This window comes from Leuciscus leuciscus, assembly GCF_965113295.1.
Source record: "Leuciscus leuciscus genome assembly, chromosome: 7".
Lineage (NCBI taxonomy): Eukaryota > Metazoa > Chordata > Actinopteri > Cypriniformes > Leuciscidae > Leuciscus > Leuciscus leuciscus.
Genome location: NC_138731.1, coordinates 44696736 through 44716038, shown reverse-complemented (window position 1 = coordinate 44716038; position 19303 = coordinate 44696736). Strand labels below are relative to the sequence as shown.

Here is a 19303-nt window from a genome sequence, read left to right as displayed (position 1 = left end):
CACAGCATCTCATGACAAGATCAAACTGTTGCTTTTAGACACTTTTAACACTTTTAATCATGGGTCAGTTCATTTCTGTGGAAAATGATGTCATTGATCTAGAGGAAGTTGAGGTGTACTGGAGCTAGATGGTCACATGCATCAACACTTGTTGTGCAGGTGTGCAGTTATTTTTAGATGTTGGTGGAGTTTCACTTCATTTCACTACAGAGCAGCTTCACATCAGATCATCTGTCATTTTATCACTGAAGCAGTTTTGAAGAGTTTGTCTTTTCATATTTGTGGACTGAAAGCGCTGAAGATGTTTTGCACTGTTTTCTTCTGTCTGTGTTTCTGGCGTTTGGATGGTGAGTTTTAAATATGACTTTGGTTGTTTCTCTTCTGGTACCATGTAATAAATGACAGGTTAAATTAGACAGAGAGGATTTAACAATAACTGTTATTCTCATATAGAAATAATTGAGCTGTGATTTTACTGTGAGATCAAGTTTTAATTCAGGTCTAAGCTCAGTTATTAGCGTATAGAAATAGCGGGGGTCAGGACCCGATCTCAGGGTTTCCCCCCTAAAACATATCAGTAAAAACCAAGCTGTGTACTGGAAATAATATAATAATATATACTCAAATAACTGTGTAAGTATAAAACAATACAAACGCAAATGAGGTAAAACAAAAAAAAAAGTTCAGAAACATTGAGTCCTCACTCTCTTCCCTCACAGTGCTTTGATCAGCAGACAAACATAATGACTCATGAGTGACGGGTTTTTAGCGCGATAAGGAATCAGATTTTGAACGTGTTTATCGTGCAATTTATACGCGAAAATTAGTTTTTGCGTGCATATGATACGTACTTTATTGCTTGTGTGGCAGGATGGGCTATTACCCCTGCTAATTTTGTAATTTGAGGTTTGGCCAATGGACTGGGACCATGGGTGTATAAGAGCACGGGGTGCCAGTTTCAGGTGCGTGTCATTTTCCGGGGCCGTGACGTCATTGACGCTGCTTGTGTTGGAGCAGCGTCTTGTGTTGCCTTGTGTCTTGTGTTGGAGCGGAGTGTTGACGGGTATTGTTAGTCATTAAGACCGCTGAAGCTCCTCAGCCACTGACTGTGCTGTTTACTGGTGTGTTGCGGGTTGGAGAATTGAATGTGGACATTTGAGATGGTAAGGAAAGCATGAATGTGCGACGACGTTTGTGTAATGAGGTTTCTATGGGTTGCTTCAACTGAGCGGGTACTAATTTGTATGCTTTACATAGTCTAAAGTCTATCCGCACTCTCCGCCGACGAGTTTATCGGGTATATCTGTCTCCATGCATCGCTAGAATTCGGGATATTAATCCCGGTGCAACATGTTCTATCGTAAGTATACTTGCTCGAGCCTGAAGTCAGGGGAGAATGAATGGCAGTGTAACATTTTCTGTTTGTTTTTAGGCACGTGATAAAGGCAATGGCGGCAGTCTGATCAAGTGCTATGCTCTGGGCCTCGTCATAAAGTTGTTGTTCTGTTTCCATTGGATTATTCCGTGTTCAGCACGGGACTGATATGCTTCCAATGAGCTTTTCATGTTTTTAAGTGAATATTCTGTGTTTCCTAAGCTCTGTTGTGAAAGGGTGTCTCCGTGATATGCTTTAAGTTTCTTTGGTTTTTCTTTTCTGGTTTATTTCTTTAATTGGTTTCAAATGGTTTGGCATTTCTGAATTGGTATTTTTGTTTCAATTCATTTATTGTGATTATTGGAGATATATATATATATATATATATTGATTTCATTTAACCATTATTACGGTTGAGCTATACTGCCAAATTTATTTAATTATTTGTTTATAGTGGTTCTTTAATTTGAGTTTGTTTATGCTTTGGTTTTTGTTAAATGTGATTTCGATTTTGTGTAGACCCGGGTGGGACCGAGTAGTTGGTCCCTGCCTGGAACTACAGTTAATTTAGATTTTGTATTGTCAAATTATTGTTTTGCTTATGCATATTGCTACTTCATCTTAATGTCCATTTCCCTCTTGTTGTCGGCAGGATCTGGGCACCCGGGGGCAGACGAGTGACCTTCTTTGGGTGGTGGCATCCTTCACTGTGTATTGTGCTTTTCACTGACATTAGTCGGTGTGTGTGCTAGTGTGTGTGCACTGTGATTTGAGTGATTTTCATTATTTAATGGTGATATTCTATCTGCGACTGCCCCTGTTGGTAAGCCCGTTCCTTTGTCAGTAATAATTGAACTTCCCAAATGACATGAGTGTGGCTGTCTGTCAATGCCTCTTTTAAATTGTCTATGCCTCTTTTAACTGTCAATAAAATACTTTTGTACGATTACGTTTGTCTCTGACTCAACTGGTGATTAGAACCTGTGCGTGCCTTTAGAGGGCGCTTTAAATTCCTTGGGTGAAATTCCCAAGGTGGCGTAGTCGGAAAGTGATAATCAACTTGAGTTTGCTGAGCACGTGTATTATTAGTGCTCCTCCTCACCCTATAGTTCCCGCTCTGCCATACGTGTAATAGGCTTACACACGCACCTCACAACAAGCATTAAGTGTTGTCTATACTGTAGCACTACTTGAACAGGATTGGTTTCTCAAATGATAAACCACTAATCCTAACCAAACGTATAATACACACGTACCCCACACCACTACTAAACCTACCCTAAACCCATGCATATCACATGCACGTAAAAACTCATTTTCGCGTATAAATTGCACGATAAAGACAATGCGTGCTATAGAGACGCATTTAGTGTGACCGGGTTGGTATATTCAAGTGATCACAATGCCAGGGTTTCCCAAATATAAGTTACACGGCAACAGTGGCGTGCACAGACCTCCTCCGGGGCAGGTGCGGAAGGACCAAAAAGGGCACTTTTAAAAAAAAAACATTTATTTGTTAAATAAATCACCTGTATTTAAAGCAGTACCCGTCTGTCTGTTGTGTTTTTATATATTTGAATGACTACCTCACAATTATTTGTAATATCTCGTTCGATGGAGAGCAGCATTAGGTCAGAGAGCCTCTCTTTATTACCAATGAAAAGATGTTGATACAATTAGAATGCATAATTATGAGGAATTCATGTTTAAATGTTGATGTTATAAATTTGATGTATGTATTCATTAAAGTTAGCTATCATGAAATCAGTAACACTTTACGACAAGGTTTCATTAGTTACATTTGTTTACATGAACTAATAATGAACTGCACTTCTACACCATTTATTAATCTTAGTTCATATTAATTTCAGCATTAACTAAAAACATTATTAAAATCAAAAGTTGTATTTGTTAACATTAGTTAATGCACTGACTGTGACATAACATGAACAAACAATTAAAAGTTGTATTATTATTAACTAAGATTAACAAATAGGCCTACAGTAGCCTAACAAATGTTTTGCTCATGATTAATTCATGTTAGTTCATATGAATAATAAACAAATTAACCTTATTGTAAAGTGTACTATGAAATCAAAGATATAAATTCCTTACAATTTAGAGCTGGACATGGACTTAAAATTTCCTTAAACTAGATGCATTTCCCCAAGCTAATAACACTTGCTATGGCCAAACGAATGACATTGTCAGAGTCAGAATGCGGCTAAATTATAGCCTAGAAATCTAGACGCACCCTAGCGGCACCAAAATGTATTTTGCAGCCAGGGTAGTCTAGCAACTCTCCATTGACTTTTGAGCTGCAAAAACCTAAATTGGGTCAGGCCAATCACGTCGTGTATAGAGTAGGCGGGGCGGGCTTAACATAATGACGACAGAGTTGCGACGGTTCCCTGCTACTTGAAAACAAAGGATGGCGGCTGCTGCTGGCGGACAGCGGTCTTTCGAATCGGCTTTGGCCGCGACTCTGGAGGACTTGGAGTTAGGCTTTTCTTTGAGAAAAGAGCAAAGAACGGCACTTAAGTCATTCTTAAAAAAAGGAAGATGTGTTCGTAGTTTTGCCGGCCAGATATGGCAAAAGTTGAATCTATCAACTAACGTTAGCTCCACTGTTGGGAAAACGCTCTGGTTGAAGCGCTGTCCTATTGCGTGCAGAGGGAATTTGAAAGACAGCCGTTTATCCCGCCCCTCGGATTGAGCCGTGTCTATGGTGAGTTGCCAGACCTAACATCTTGATGTAGGTCTGGCTTGCCAGGCTAGCTAAATTATACTTTTATGTTAAGCATAACTCACATGCTGCCTCAACTTTTACAGTAGCATGGTAGGATAAATGTAACTTTTCCGTATTAGCTTAATGTTACCTGCTGCCCCATGTAGTTTGAAGACTCGCGGCGAACTGCCTCATAGCGCTGCAAAGGAAACTCCGCCTACAACCACTTCACCTCCGCCAAATGCTTCCGCCAAAAAAAATATATATATATATTTTTTTTGCATTATTATTATTGTTAGTGGCAATGGTGTAAAAGTGTACTGTTATTTATTATACTTCATGTTGATTTTGCTCACTGTTAGAATAAGGAGCTCGTCTGGAGCTGGAATTGGATTCTGGTCTCAAATTATTGCTTTATTTGCCCACCTTGAATCCAAGCATTTGCTCACAATGGTATCTCATAACTGATTATCTTAGTCAGCTCTGAGGTCACAGTCTTTAGCAGCTCATCTGAGACATGTGAGAAACTGTTGCACCGTTTCAGTGTTTTTGTTTGAGCGTCTCACTAATGCAGTGTTTACTCTGAATAAAGTGAGCATTTAGAGTGTCACAGCAGTGGTGTAATCCATAGTGGTGGAATATTAATCATAGGAAAATATCAAACAACACTTTAACACTTTTAACACGTCATGGGTCAGTGTTTACTATGCTTGAAAATGACAAGAAGTTGAGGCGCACTGGAGCTCAAAGTGATAAAGGTCAGAGTGTGAATTATCAGGAATAAAGAGCTAGATGTTCATGCATTAACACTTATAGATGTGCAGTTATTTTAGATGTTGGTGGAGTTTCACTTCATTTCACTACAGAGCAGCTTCACATCAGATCATCTGTCATTTTATTCCTGAAGCAGTTTTGAAGAGTTTGTCTTTTCATATTTGTGGACTGAAAGCGCTGAAGATGTTTTGGATTGTTTTTTTCTGTTTGTGTTTCTTTTAAATGTGTTTTTATGGCTTCAGTTCTGGTTCCATGTAATAAATGACTGGTTAAATTAGTCAGAGAGGATTAACATTCACTGTTACAGGACAGCACTAACATTTACTAACATCTACTAAAGATATATGGATATACCAGTTTGCACACGCTGTGCTTCTTTTCTGTGTCTTTATTCGATTTCATAAATGTTAGTTAATCCACAATAACGTTTAAGAAATCTACTAAAGACAGAAAAGAACCACATCATGAGTTTATACAGCAACAGTAAATTCAGTCTAGTACTTGTTACAGTAAAAGTGTATTTTTATTTAGTTTTTGTTCCATATATAAATCTATTTTTACTCTATTTCATTTGTCATCTTTTGTCTTTGTATTGCTGCAGAATATTATTAACATCACATTTAAATGATTAACATTATTACAGTTGTTGTATTACAAATTTATAAAATGTTACATCTAGGTTCCAATACAATAGTAGATAAACTGAGAAAGTTCTGTACACTGTGTTTTACATTTTGAGGCATAGAGGATGAGATTCAAAGAAGATTAAGTCAAGCAACCCAGGTGTCTGACATTAACCTTTTGTCTTTATGCACCTCCTGAAAATAATGTAAATCTATCTATCTCTTTTAATTCATCATCTTTTGTCTTTGTATTGCTACAGAATATTATTAACATCACATTTAAACGATTAAAAGTATTTCAGTGAAGCTTCAAACCAACATTAAGTGATTTTAAAGCTTTAATCTGTGAAAAACTCTGTTCTTCAGGTGTGTTTGGTGATGAAGTGAAGCTTATGATGGAGGGAGAATCATTCACTCTAAACTCTGATCTTACTGAAATAAAGGATGATGATGTGATTCAGTGGAGGTTTGGATATGAAAACACTTTAATAGCTGAAATCAATAAACGGGCCGACAGAATCACTGTATATGATGATGTTCTTGATGGGAGATTCAGAGACAGACTGAAGCTGAACATACGATCTGCATCTCTGACCATCATAAACATCACTGAAGAGACTGGAGATTATTCTCTACAGATCAACGGTGTGAGAAAGAGAAAGATCAATATTGGTTTCATTGGTGAGGTTAAACACATTTGTTTCACCTTTATTTAATGACAACATTTAAATTAATTTGTAGCTGAGGGGCTAAGGACTATAAGGTGCTAGCTGTTGCTAATGAGGTGAACGTCTTTGCTTTATGTCCTGAGAAGTGTCAGCATATGAGTGTGTGGTCTGTAACAAACAAATAAAAGATATGCTCTAACAAACAATGCTTCTTTATCACAATCAATCACACTCATAACATAAATGGCATTAAAGGCACAATATGTATCTTTTTTGCTTTAAAAATAGCAAAAATCACTATATCTATGTTATATATTAGGGCTGGGATAAACGATTATTTTTTAAACGATTAATCTAGCGATTATTTTTTCGATGCATCGATTAATCTAACGATTCATTTTTCCAGTCCGATTCGATTTCGATTCGATTCGATTATCGATTATCTCCCCAATCCCCATTAATTGACTAATAGCAATTTATACATGTTAATTTACATATCTGAATGAAAAAAACATGAATTCCTTAACATTGCAATATATGTTTATTGCTCTTAAAATGCCAAAATAAAAGACTATACAAATGCATAGTAATGCATTCTTAGTCAGAGGTAGCATTCAATAAAACCTTAAAGCCTTGAAAACACATAGCTTACTGAACACATAGAGCCTAGCTTACTGAAAAAAAGTTCTTCTTTCAGATGAAAATAACAACAACTTGATGTCTAGCATTCAATAAAAAAATAAAAAGTTCACCCAAAATACTTGTTTAGAGCAATTGAAAGAATACAGTAACCAATGTAAACTTGGGGGCTTTAAGCTAATACAGAGAGTGCTTTTCCAACAAAAAATAAATAAAAATGAACAGTGGGAGCCAGCAGCCTGTCATGGCGTCCTTCCTGAACCAACAGAATTGAACATTTATGTTGAAAACACATAGTCCTAGCTTACTGAAAAAAGTGCATCTTTTAATTCTTCATTCGCATAAAAATAACAACGTATAGTAATACACTCTGCCACTCACCTTTTTCTTAAAAAAAAAAATACTAATAAAAAAAAGTACTTAACAAGAATTTAATAAATGGAACATTATTGTAAAGTGTTACCGATTTGTTATACACCGATTCATACGTCTCGTGAGTTCAGTGTTGGACAGATCAGTTGTTTTAACCATTCATTAAAGTGAATCGGTTCAAATGAGTCATGAGTTCGCGAATCGGACGTGTCATTAGTGGACCTGTAGTCTACGGCAAGCGTTGTGTGATTATCCCGCAGTTTATTTTTTACCACAATTCACACTCCGCGGTAATTCAAGAGAAAAAAATCTCCGAATGCTCCACGTGAAACTTTGGTCTTCCGCCCTTTGAGCAAGACAGCGCTCGTGTTGTTTGAAGACGGTGAGTGCGTGCGCGCGCGGCCGGGGCTCTCTCTCGTACTTATATGCGCCCTGTTAAGCGCAGTCAGTCATTCTATTCTACATCACTCACCGACCAAATAAGGCTTTGGCGGCCGCCAAAAAAAATTCAATGCAGGAAAACCCCTGGATTGGTTATATAACGTTGGATAGAATGATGGCCATCGCGTATCAGCGCACATAAGGTACACACTGTGAAGTAATTTGCAAACGTTTTTTAGAGAAATGAAAACAGGTCGACGAATCGACGCGCATATTTTGCGTCGACGCATCGATGACTTCGACGCGTTGTCCCAGCCCTATTATATATATTTTTTTTAGTTGTGTACTTACATTATCCCGACTGTTTCCAACAACTTTCAAACCAGGAGAAATTTGTAATTTAATTTGAAGACACGTCCCGTTTCTTTACTTCCGTTTTGTCGCCGTCAATGGCGTCATATCCGCGTTGTCCCTGGTTTCCGCTCGTGCTGCCATAGCAACCAGAGCTATGAACCAGAGCCCTCTAACCAAAGCGACAGACGTGGACAAATGTGTAGTTCGCAATGTCTATCTGCACGCTGTTGTTGTTTCGTTCAAACATTATGGACCATGGCAAGCAGACTTTGGATAAAAAAGGAGAACTAAAACGAGAATCAATATCAGCGCGGTGTTTTCGAGATGCCTAGAGCTCCCATAGACAGTATATAAACGAGAGCTCCACGTCCGAGACTTCGACCGCTTCTACATGTACTTTATTAAACAGGTGAGCACATTTACATAAAACTAATCAATGTTATATAGTTCAACAATGATAAAATGTCAGAATATGATCTGTATGTTATTCTAATGTTGATCTAGCTTACTGCTAGTCTCATACAGACAAACTAACACATACATTTCAACACATTCAAATGCAGTTTAGTGTGATAGTGTAATGTTAGACCAAGTGAAACAGCGCTTTACCAGAAAAAGTTTAATTTGTCTAACTGTACGTTCACACCGCCGCCGACTTGAGCTGCAAAGAAGCTCTGGCCGCCCTGTCAAGGACGCTTGTCAAAAAAGTACGGGGAAGCTTGTTGACGCTTTGGCCGCTCTGAAGTCTGTGTCACACCATGAAATGTAAAAAAAAAAAAAAAAAAACAATACATTGACACTAGGAACCTTTTATAATGACAGCATTTTTATAACCGTTTTGGTCACATTTGGTCGGGAAAAAAAATATTTTGATTAATATGCGCGAGGGAGAGAGAGCAAGACGTATTGTTTGAAGGCGTTGAAGGTGAGTGCGTGCGCGGCCGGGGCTGAAAATAACGTCATATCATAAATGATAGGAAACCCAGCAACAGCGATTATCAGTTTCTCCTCCATTTTCTCGGAACTAATGTTTTGGTAGGAACGAAAGTTTACATCGCATGTTTCTCCGGAATCAGCCAGCGCGAAGGACGTCTATATTCCGATTGGTTGCTGGCGTTTGCCGCTGCTTGCCGATGAACCGCGTCATAGCTCATTACCATAAAGTTGAGATACTTTCAACTTTCTGATTGACGCTCAAAACGCCCAAAACGCGACGCCGATGGATTTGACGCTCCTTGCAGCTGAGAGAAGCCAGCTTCCATTGAAAATGAATGACTTCCGGTAACTTTGGAAGCTCAAGTCGGCAGCGGTGTGAACGCACAGTAATAAACTGACCTGTGAGTTGTAATTCTGCACTTGCGTGTAGTTCGGTAGAATGAAATGTCCTTATTCCTTTTATATCTGCGGGACTCGCGTCGCGTGTGGAGCTGATAGCTGTCTCTTAGCAATCCGGAACTGCTTTATATCACAGTCATGATAAAAACATCGATGTATTCAGTCATCCATAAACATTATTAGATCGGTCAGCTTGACGTTGATGAATAGATCCATAATTCTTAGCAAATGTTGCGTCATCAATCTACACCTTTGTTATTGTAAAGAGGTTAGCGACCCCTAGTGGCGAAAAATTCCATACTGTCCGTTTAAAACTACTGACTTCCCCAAAACATCAACACAATGTTGCCGCTGAATACAGCAGAACATGAAACATAATACACAGCTTACATGATTAGCTGCTACACTGTACTGGATGAAAACTCAAATACTTCTATACTTCACATTAGCATCCATTTTGTGTCATAACTCGTTCCACATCTCTATTTCAGCAAACAACAATCAACTCAGCTCGAGTAACAGTGAAATTTACAGTACTCACTTTATCTCTGGACGCACACAACTTTAAACACTCAAAGGAACATAATGAAGATCAAAAACTGCATTTAGTCAGAGAATTTCACGGCTCGTTCTCGCTGAAGGTGACGGCTGATGCAAGACTGGATGCAAGACGCGCACTCTGAAGCACTCCCCGTATGAGCTGCGTTCCGTCAAAATAAGAGTCCCCGCAACCGGGAAGAGAGCGCTCGCCTCTTACCCATCCACGTCGTAAATCAGACTGAGTCATTAGTGAGACTTTCACACATAATTCATACACAATTTTGTTTCTTTTTGTTTGTTTTATGATATTGTTTATTTGAAACTGACATTTCAAACTATTTAGTAAAAAAAAAAATTAAGTGATTTCACAGTATTAATCTGACAAACCCTGTTTGTATGTGTTCTGTGTGTGTTTTTGGTATCAGGATCAGTGTCGTCAGTGTCAGTGAAGGAGGGAGAATCACTCACTCTAAACACTGATCTTACTGATATAAAAGGTTATGATTGGATTGAGTGGAAGTTTGGAACTGATGATAAGACTGATTGGTGGTCTAACACTTTAATAGCTGAAATCAATAAATGGGCCGACAGAATCACTGTATATGATGATGTTCTTGATGGGAGATTCAGAGACAGACTGAAGCTGAACAATCAAACTGGATCTCTGACCATCACAAACATCACAACTGAACATGCTGGACATTATAGACGAGACCTGTATGGTTTGATCAGTTATGTCTTTCTCGCAGTCTTTGGTAGGTTAAATATTTGTTTTACCATTTTATGTTTTAATCAAACGAAACAATATTAATCCAAACACCATTTTGCTTCATTTCCTTTTTTTGTTTTATTGTTAATTTGACATATCAATATCAATATCTCAGATACAAACTCTGTTTCTGTTTGTTGATACAGTTGAAATATCAGTGAAGGAGGGAGAATCACTCACTGTAAACTCTGATCTCACTGAAATAAAGGATCATGAATGGATTCGGTGGATGTTTGGAGATGAAAACATTTTAATAGTTGAAATTAATGTAAAGGCCGACAGAATCACTGTATATGATGATTATCTTGGGAGATTCAGAGACAGACTGAAGCTGGACAAACAAACTGGATCTCTGACCATCACAAACATCACAACTGAACATGCTGGAGATTATAAACTACAGATCAAAAGTACGAGAGAGTTTAGGCTTTCAGAAAGTTTCTCATTAAAAGCTTTCAGAGTTTCTGTCTCTGGTGAGTAGAGATCATTTCTCATGTCCTTCAAATATTCTTGTTTTTAACAACTATTTTCATATTAATTGTTGAATCATTTCATAGTTTGAGATGATAGATCATATAAACACTGACTCAACCAAAAATAAGATTGTTGATTAGATTTGTTTGTATTTATCTTTTCTCTCTCTCATGTTTTCCAGCTTGTCTGCCTGTTCCTGATATTAGCGTTTATGAACTGATCTGATCTCAGTTTGATGCTTTTATTCCTCAGACTCTGTCCACTGTTGTGGTCCTACTGAAGCTGTGATCCGATTGGTCCTCTCTGCTCTGGTGGGCGTGGCTACTGTCATTATTCTGGTTTATGACATCAGATCCAGAAGAGCTGAACGAGATCAAGCACATATTCACACATCAGAAACCTAATGGTGTCATTTATCACATTACTATTTTTTGTCATTTATTAAACTTCATTTATTTGTAATGGCTTTATATGCTGGCATTTACTGTATGTTTATTTCCAGGAGGCTTATTTCCATCCTAGAACATAATTTGAGAACAAACAGCAACATATTTTCTCATTAACTCATTAGTGCTTTGTCATTGTAAATACTAATTTTTTACTGATCTAGTAATTCATATTTGATTGGGGAATTTAAAAATGACGTCCAAACACACTTAAAGTCTCACATGTCTTGTTTTGTTATTATTGTTCAGATCAGACGTCTCTGAAGCTCTTTTACTGACTAAACATTTCTCTCAAAGACACAGATCTCACTTTACTACTGCTGTTCATCTGTCATCTGGATTTGCTTGCCTTTACCAATAAAGTTTTTGATTGATTTTTTGATTGTTCTTGATTAGTAAATCAAAAGGGGCTTTTTAAATTAATTTATACATATCCAAAAGAGAAATCAATTTAAGGGCTTTCTGGTTTTTAACAAATTTTAAAGATTTGCACAAGAGTTTAACCTCATTCATCCACTGGATAAAGTTGGGTTTAGATTTAAAACATCTGCACTTATGAATGAAAAACTTTAAGACATAACAAGAAATGAATAACTCCTTAGCTTTAGGAGGGAGAGGAAAAGACTCATGGAAAAGAATATTTTTTTCCTCATTGCATGTATTCCCGTCTAATAGTGTTTGTGTAATAAGCCTGTAAAATAACATTTCTAATGACTCCATTTGTACATTTTTAAATCACAAAAATCACAACCTTCTAAGGAGAGCTGCCTCAGTTCTGGAGAGACTTTGAGTACAAAATGTCTTCTTTAACCATTAATCTTAAAGGAACTGGAATGGCTCTGATTATTATATTGTAAATATTAATAGTACACTGCAGTTCTCACAAAAAGCAAATTGCCACTCCTCCAGAACGGCTAGAACCATAACTGAAAAACATCTCATCACTCCATTGATTAGTCCAGAAAGAGGAATCCAAGTCTGAAGAAAGAGTCTCTTGTAGAAACACACAATGAGCTTTCTGCCCTTTACCAAATAAAAAACTGCTTTCCTTTTAATAATGTCCTTTAAGCCCCTTAACATTCAGAGAACCAAAACTATTTTGTCCTTAATCATTAACGCTAAAACAGAAAAAAGACAGAAAAATAGAACTAGTAGTAAATAAAAACACAAACTGAACCATCACTTGTAAACTCAGTCTCTAATAACAGAGACATGTAAGCAATAGATAGACAGGAAAGCAAATATAACATACAGTTATATTGTACTTTGTTTGTACTAACGCTTTTTATTAAGTCTGGTGACCAAGTCTGTGGCAGTAAAATTAAATACAGTACGTGTTGCACAAAAATATTTAGCCATTACCCGCAAATACTGTGGGTTTGTTCATTTGTATAAGTTACATTTACGATTGATTTTAAAGTATTATTACTGATATATAAATCACTCAATGGCCTAGGACCTCAATACACTGAATATAAACCCAACAGATCACTCAGATCATTAGGATCACATCAGCTAGAAATACCAAGGGTTCACTCTAAGCATAGTGAGTCTGCTTTTAGCTACTATGCTGGAACCAGCTTCCAGAAGAGATCAGATGTGCTCCTACAGTCGCCACATTCAGATCCAGACTCAAAACACATGTTTAGCTGTGCATTTACTGAATGAGCACTGTGCCACTGTACGTCCCACCGATTACACTAGATTTTATTTTGCATCCTCCTTTTAATTCTAAACTGAACTCAAACTTCTGATCGACTCCATTCTTAGAGCTTCCGAACAAATCTTTGGGGTTTGGACTGATGGGTTAGTGAACCCGAGGTTACCCCGTGAGTCCTAGAGCTCCTCCTGTACGACTTTAGGGGAAAATCGGGTCTATCGGAGACGTCCAATAGATTTCTTGTTCTTTCGCCGAAAGAACACCACACACACACACACACACACACACACACACACACACACACACACACACAGTGTGATCACCATGCAAATCTCAGAGTTGTGAGAAATATCATACACCGGTGTTTTGCCAGATGAGAAGTTTATCTATGCATCATATTTTTACTACTTTAATTCATTTTATAACTGTATCATATATCTCTTTTAATTCCTTTTATAACTGTTTATAACTGTTCATTTTCCTTGCTTTTATCTTGTGATTATTTTAATTCCTTTCTGTGTAAAGCACTTTTAAGGTTGAGCCACTGTAGTCACTTGGACTATTTTAACGATGTCTTTACTAACTTTCTGGGATGGCAGATTTCGATTACAGATGAAGGAGTGAGACAGCTCTCAGATTTAATCAAAAAATATCTTAATTTGTGTCTGAAGATGAACGAAAGATGATGAACGAAAGTCTTACGGGGTTGGAACAACATTAAGGAGAGTCATTACTGACAGAATTTTCATTTTTGGCTGAACTAACCCTTTAATATGGACGCTTCACCCCAGCATTTGCGTGTGCCCATTTTGGTGTTGTCTTCACATGTAGAATGACATTCGCCTCACAGAACTGTTGTGGAAGTGAGCAGACATGAACTGATCTGATGGTGAGGCTGAAAACGTCCTCCAAGCTGTCAGGGACTTCATCAGCTGTAGTGGATTTGAGTATCAAATGCAAGGACTAATGCGGTGTTGGAACAAAGTAAGCATGTAGAGCGTGACAGCAGTGTCGTAATCCGTGGCTTTTGAATATTAAACATATGAAGATATCAGAGAACACTTTTATACACACACTTATAGCAGGCGATCTGTTCCTGCTCCATAAAGCCATTAGAGAAACTCTGAAATCAGTCCAAGAGGAGAAACTATTGAGACATTTGATAAGAAATGAACAACAAACGTCCTGAAGACAGTTAGAGGAGAGACGGTCATGACAAGATAAAACTGTTGCTTTACGACACTTTTAACACGTCAGTTCATTTCTGTGGAAAATTATGTCGTTGATCTAGAGGAAGTTGAGGCGTACTGGAGAAAATGACCAACTTCAGAGTTTGAAATAATGAGCTAAATAAAGTACTAGATGCACTGAAAAAAAAACAATTCAGGCATAAATTAAGTACAATCAAAATTCAACTTAAATTACATTAAACTGACTTAAAAATGAGTTGAAAATTGCTTAACTTATTTTGATGAGTTAAAGCAATGTAAGTTGTCAACTTATTGATCATAGCCTATTTATTTACAGTGTGGTCACATGCATCATCACTTAAAGATGTTGGTTATTTTAGATGTTGGTGGAGTTTCACTTCATTTTACTACAGAATAGTGTAACGAGGCGTCACTCGAATTGGAATCCATCAGCAAGCTTTTATTAAAATCGTGGTCAAACAGGCAATGGTCAGATTCCAGAAAACACAGCAACGTAGGACAGACACAGTCGTGGTCGAAAAGCAGGCAGGAGATCAGGGCAGGCGGAGAACAATCACAGATAAGTAACAAAGCAGATAGTCCAAAAGGCAGGCGGCAGAGAATCATAAACAGGGAACAGACTGGGTCACAACAGGAAGGCAACACAGAAATAAACGCTCAGAACCATAGTAATACAAGACTTCACAAGGAAGAACAGTGGAGAGACAGTTTATAGGTCCAAGAATGAGCTACAGCTGAGCAGTAATCAGTGCCAGGTACGGGGCTGATGGGAAATGTAGTGTGTGAGTGAAAAGTCAATATTTGGGTGAGGGAGCCCTCTGATGGTCAAAGGAGGGAATCGCGGAGTTCGTCTCTGTGACAAGCAGCTTCACATCAGATCATCTGTCATTTTATTCCTGAACCAGTTTTGAAGAGTTTGTCTTTTCATATTTGTGGACTGAAAGCGCTGAAGATGTTTCGCATCGTTTTCTTCTGTCTGTGTTTGAATAGTGGCTGAATATATTAATCATATTTTCATATCAGAGAACTCTTCGATCTCCATAAAGCCATTAGAGAAACTCTCAAAACAGTCCGAGAGGAGAAACAATCAGGGCTGGACTGGTAATCTGGCATACCGGGCAAATGCCCGGTGGGCCGACGTGCTTTTTGGGCCGATACATCTCTTTTTTTTTTTTTACGGCCCATAAAACTCATACATCGGCGGCCCATTCGTTCTGTTTTGTTTAATTGACGGCGCTGGGTTAGTGCCGGTGTAATGCATTGGTCAAAAAAAAAAGTAAGCGTTCGTTTTTTTTTCCACTGACAGACCGGCCCATGAAACGCGTAGATCAGCGCCCCATTGGTTGTTTTCTTGATTGACACTGGGCTGGCCCAATCACATCTTTAAACACCTCCCCCTTTGGGCTTTGAGTGAGCGTGCAATGTCAGCGTGTATCTGTCAAAACAGTCTGAGACATGGAGAAGAAACGCAAGGAATGTGCAGAGAAATAGCGTGAAAAATAGATACAGGCCCTTCAAGCAGACGCTGTAAAATGTGTCAAAATATATGTTTTCTGCAGCAGCAGGACCTTCATCAGCTCCCGTGGCTGATGAGGAGGATAGTGAGGAGGATCAGGAGAGAGATGAGAAAGGGTAGAGTCCGCGCGCGGTAAGCAGAACTACGTTCAAAACACTTTGGCTATGAGTGTAGGAACCCATTACCCAGTTACGCATTATTTCCACATCTGCATAGTTGACGATTAAAGAAATTTACTAGAAGTTTAAAGAGACGCGTTTTTATCCATGTTTTCCGCCAAAATAAAAGCTTGATGCAGTTTCCGTCAAAATAAAAGATCATGTGCTTATCTCTTTCAAGTTTAGAAATTAGCACAAAACTAATTATGAAAGTTTTCTTTATTTTTCAGTGCAATTGTTTTACAATATATGGCTATTAGGCTACTCTCATGAGATTAATATTATAATTATTATTATGTAGTAGTGTAATATAGACAGACACTGTTACTGTTGCCTTTGGCTTGCTCAGTTGGGGATATTTTGGGGATATTTAATTTAATTTGATCAATCAATAAATTCCTCTTGAAACAAACTTTGTTGTATTATTTTAATTTAATACTGTGAAGCTGCTTTGATACAATCTGTATTGTGAAAAGCGCTATACAAATATACTTGACTTGACTTGACTTGACTAAAAGAAGTTAGATTTTTTCTTTGTTTAATTTGCACACTGAATATGGGTTGGAGCTTTTAATTTCGAACCCTCAAACTGCACCAGATTGATGAATATAACATTAAAATGCACAAAATTTTCTTAGGGGGAGCCTGCCCCCAAACCCCCTAGAAGGACTGAGGTCCACCCACCACAGTTTTACCAAAAATCCTGTGAGAAACACTGGTATTGCTATGCCAATGCAGCTTATAGCTTGTTTTTTGGATGCATCACTGTGGAGTATAGTTCAATTGTATTAATAAATTACAATTTTGTACTTATTTCATCTGTTAACTCTCACTCGTTTATACTCACTCATTACATGGCATTAGTGGTTTTAATGAATAGGAGTTGAACAAAAACATATTCAAGGGCGTGCAAAGATGGGTGGTGTTTATGATCATATGTAGTGGGCCAGTCTGGGCCAAAATGCCAGGGCCGATTTTCTGTCCCAGTCCAGCCCTGGAAACAATCGAGACATTTGGTAAGAATCGAACAAGAAACGATGTTCTGAAGACAGTTAGAGGAGAGACGGTCATGACAAGATCAAACTGTTGCTTTAAGACACTTTTAACATGTTCATTTTTGTGGAAAATTATGTCATTGATCTAGAGGAAGTTGAGGCGCACTGGAGCTCAAAGTGACCAAGTTTAGAGCATGAAATAATGAGCTAATAAAGAGCTAGATGTTCACATGCATCAACACTTAAAGATGTGCAGTTATTTTAGATGTTGGTGGAGTTTCACTTCATTTCACTACAGAGCAGCTTCACATCAGATCATCTGTCATTTTATTCCTGAACCAGTTTTGAAGAGTTTGTCTTTTCATATTTGTGGACTGAAAGCACTGAAGATGTTTCGCACTGTTTTCTTCTGTCTGTGTTTCTGGCGTCTGGATGGTGAGTTTTAAATCTGCACACACACTGCCAACACACATTTATGTCCAAACACCATGTAAAAGTGGATTTTGCATAATAGGTGCCCTTTAATTCACTATCTGTGCTGATGCTTCCATACAGTAACATTACACATGAGAACAATTCATCCACTCTGTTCTTGAATCAATAATGCTTGCATGTGAGATGACTTTGGTTGATGCTTTGTTGTCAAAGTAAGCAAGGGTTCAGCTTAAGCCAACTTCTGTTTTAAGGCTCTTAAACTTCTGTGTTTCTCTGTTTCTCTGGCCTCGACCACATCATGAACCCTTTCAGCGGTCGGCTCAATCCCCTTCCTGAAACCAGCATTCCCATGAACTTCATATTGTGTTATTGTTGAGTGTCAATCCACAGTATAAGAGCCTCTGCTAAACTGCATTAGAGGATGGATACCCGACCCGAGCCCGACGGGACCCGTCGGTACCCGACGGGCCGGGCCGGGTTCGGACAGATATTTAGAAATTATGTTCGGGTTCGGGTCGGGCTCGGTCACATCAGCGCGATAAGGCATTGAACATTTTAAATTTAAAACAGCTTATTATGTAGGTACGTTAGCCAATGTGCCTGATGCTTTCACTTGATGCAAACGTTCGTTTTTTGTGATTAAAATGCATGTAAAATTGTACCATAACATCTGTCTTCCTGTGTGCGCAAATTTCAAATTTGTTTATGTAGCCGTGACAACCAAACACGTGCATGCGCGCCCATGTTAAGTGCGCTTGTTTCTCCGTGCGCGCTGATGCACTCATCCTGTTGACATTTCCGAATGCCTTCCTTCAGTTGCTTAATAAAAGCGGGCTTTCCACACAAACAAACGTACATGTGTCATTAGTATGAGAAAAAAAATGGGATTTTAACTGTCGGTCTCGGGTCGGGCTCGGACATAAATATCTTTATGCCTGTCGGGCTCGGGTCGGGTTCGGTTACTGCTCTGTCGGACGCGGGCCGGGCTCGGACAGAAAAATTCGGCCCGATCCGCACTCTAAACTGCATGTAGTCTCTCATATTATTACACAACCTCACCTTGTTGTTGTGTGATTTAATAAGGCAGACTCTCACTAGTTTGATGTTTATGTGGAACGTTGGAATCCATAGCTGTTGAATATTAATCATATTTTCATATCAGAGAACTCTTCGATCTCCATAAAGCCATTAGAGAAACTCTGAAAACAGTCCGAGAGGAGAAACAATCGAGACATTTGGTAAGAATTGAACAAGAAACGTCCTGAAAACATTTAGAGGAGAGACGGTCATGACAAGATAAAACTGTTGCTTTAAGACACTTTTAACACATCATGGGTCAGTTCATTTCTGTGGAAAATGATGTCATTGATCTAGAGGAAGTTGAGGTGTACTTGAACTCAAAGTGACCAAGTTTAGAGCTTGATTTAATGAGCTAATAAAGAGCTAGATGGTCACACGCATTAACACTTAGAGATGTGCAGTTATTTTAGATGTTGGAGGAGTTTCACTTCATTTTACTACAGAGCAGCTTCACATCAGATCATCTGTCATTTTATTCCTGAACCAGTTTTGAAGAGTTTGTCTTTTCATATTTGTGGACTGAAAGCGCTGAAGATGTTTCGCACTGTTTTCTTCTGTTTGTGTTTCTGGCGTCTGGATGGTGAGTTTTAAATCTGTTTTTATGGCTTCAGTTCTTTCTCTTCTGGTACCATGTAATAAATGACTGGTTAAATTAGTCAGAGAGGATTAACATTACAATCCACTACAGACACAGAGAAGAACCACAGCGGGTGCATACAGGTATATCCATATATAATATATATTTTTTAAAACTTACAGTCGGTCGAGTT

The 19303-nt window shown here is 38.3% G+C and overlaps 1 protein-coding gene across 1 annotated transcript; it reads left to right on the top strand.

The window, feature by feature from the left end:
• The first annotated feature begins 204 nt into the window (after window positions 1-204).
• LOC309502373 (uncharacterized protein) lies at window positions 205-11498 on the top strand. The gene is made up of 5 exons (XM_082174766.1): window positions 205-347; window positions 5867-6181; window positions 10215-10544; window positions 10705-11031; window positions 11285-11498. The coding sequence occupies exons 1-5, from the start codon at window positions 302-304 to the stop codon at window positions 11434-11436; spliced, it is 1170 nt and encodes a 389-aa protein (XP_082030892.1). The 5' UTR covers window positions 205-301; the 3' UTR covers window positions 11437-11498.
• Window positions 11499-19303: the final 7805 nt, after the last annotated feature.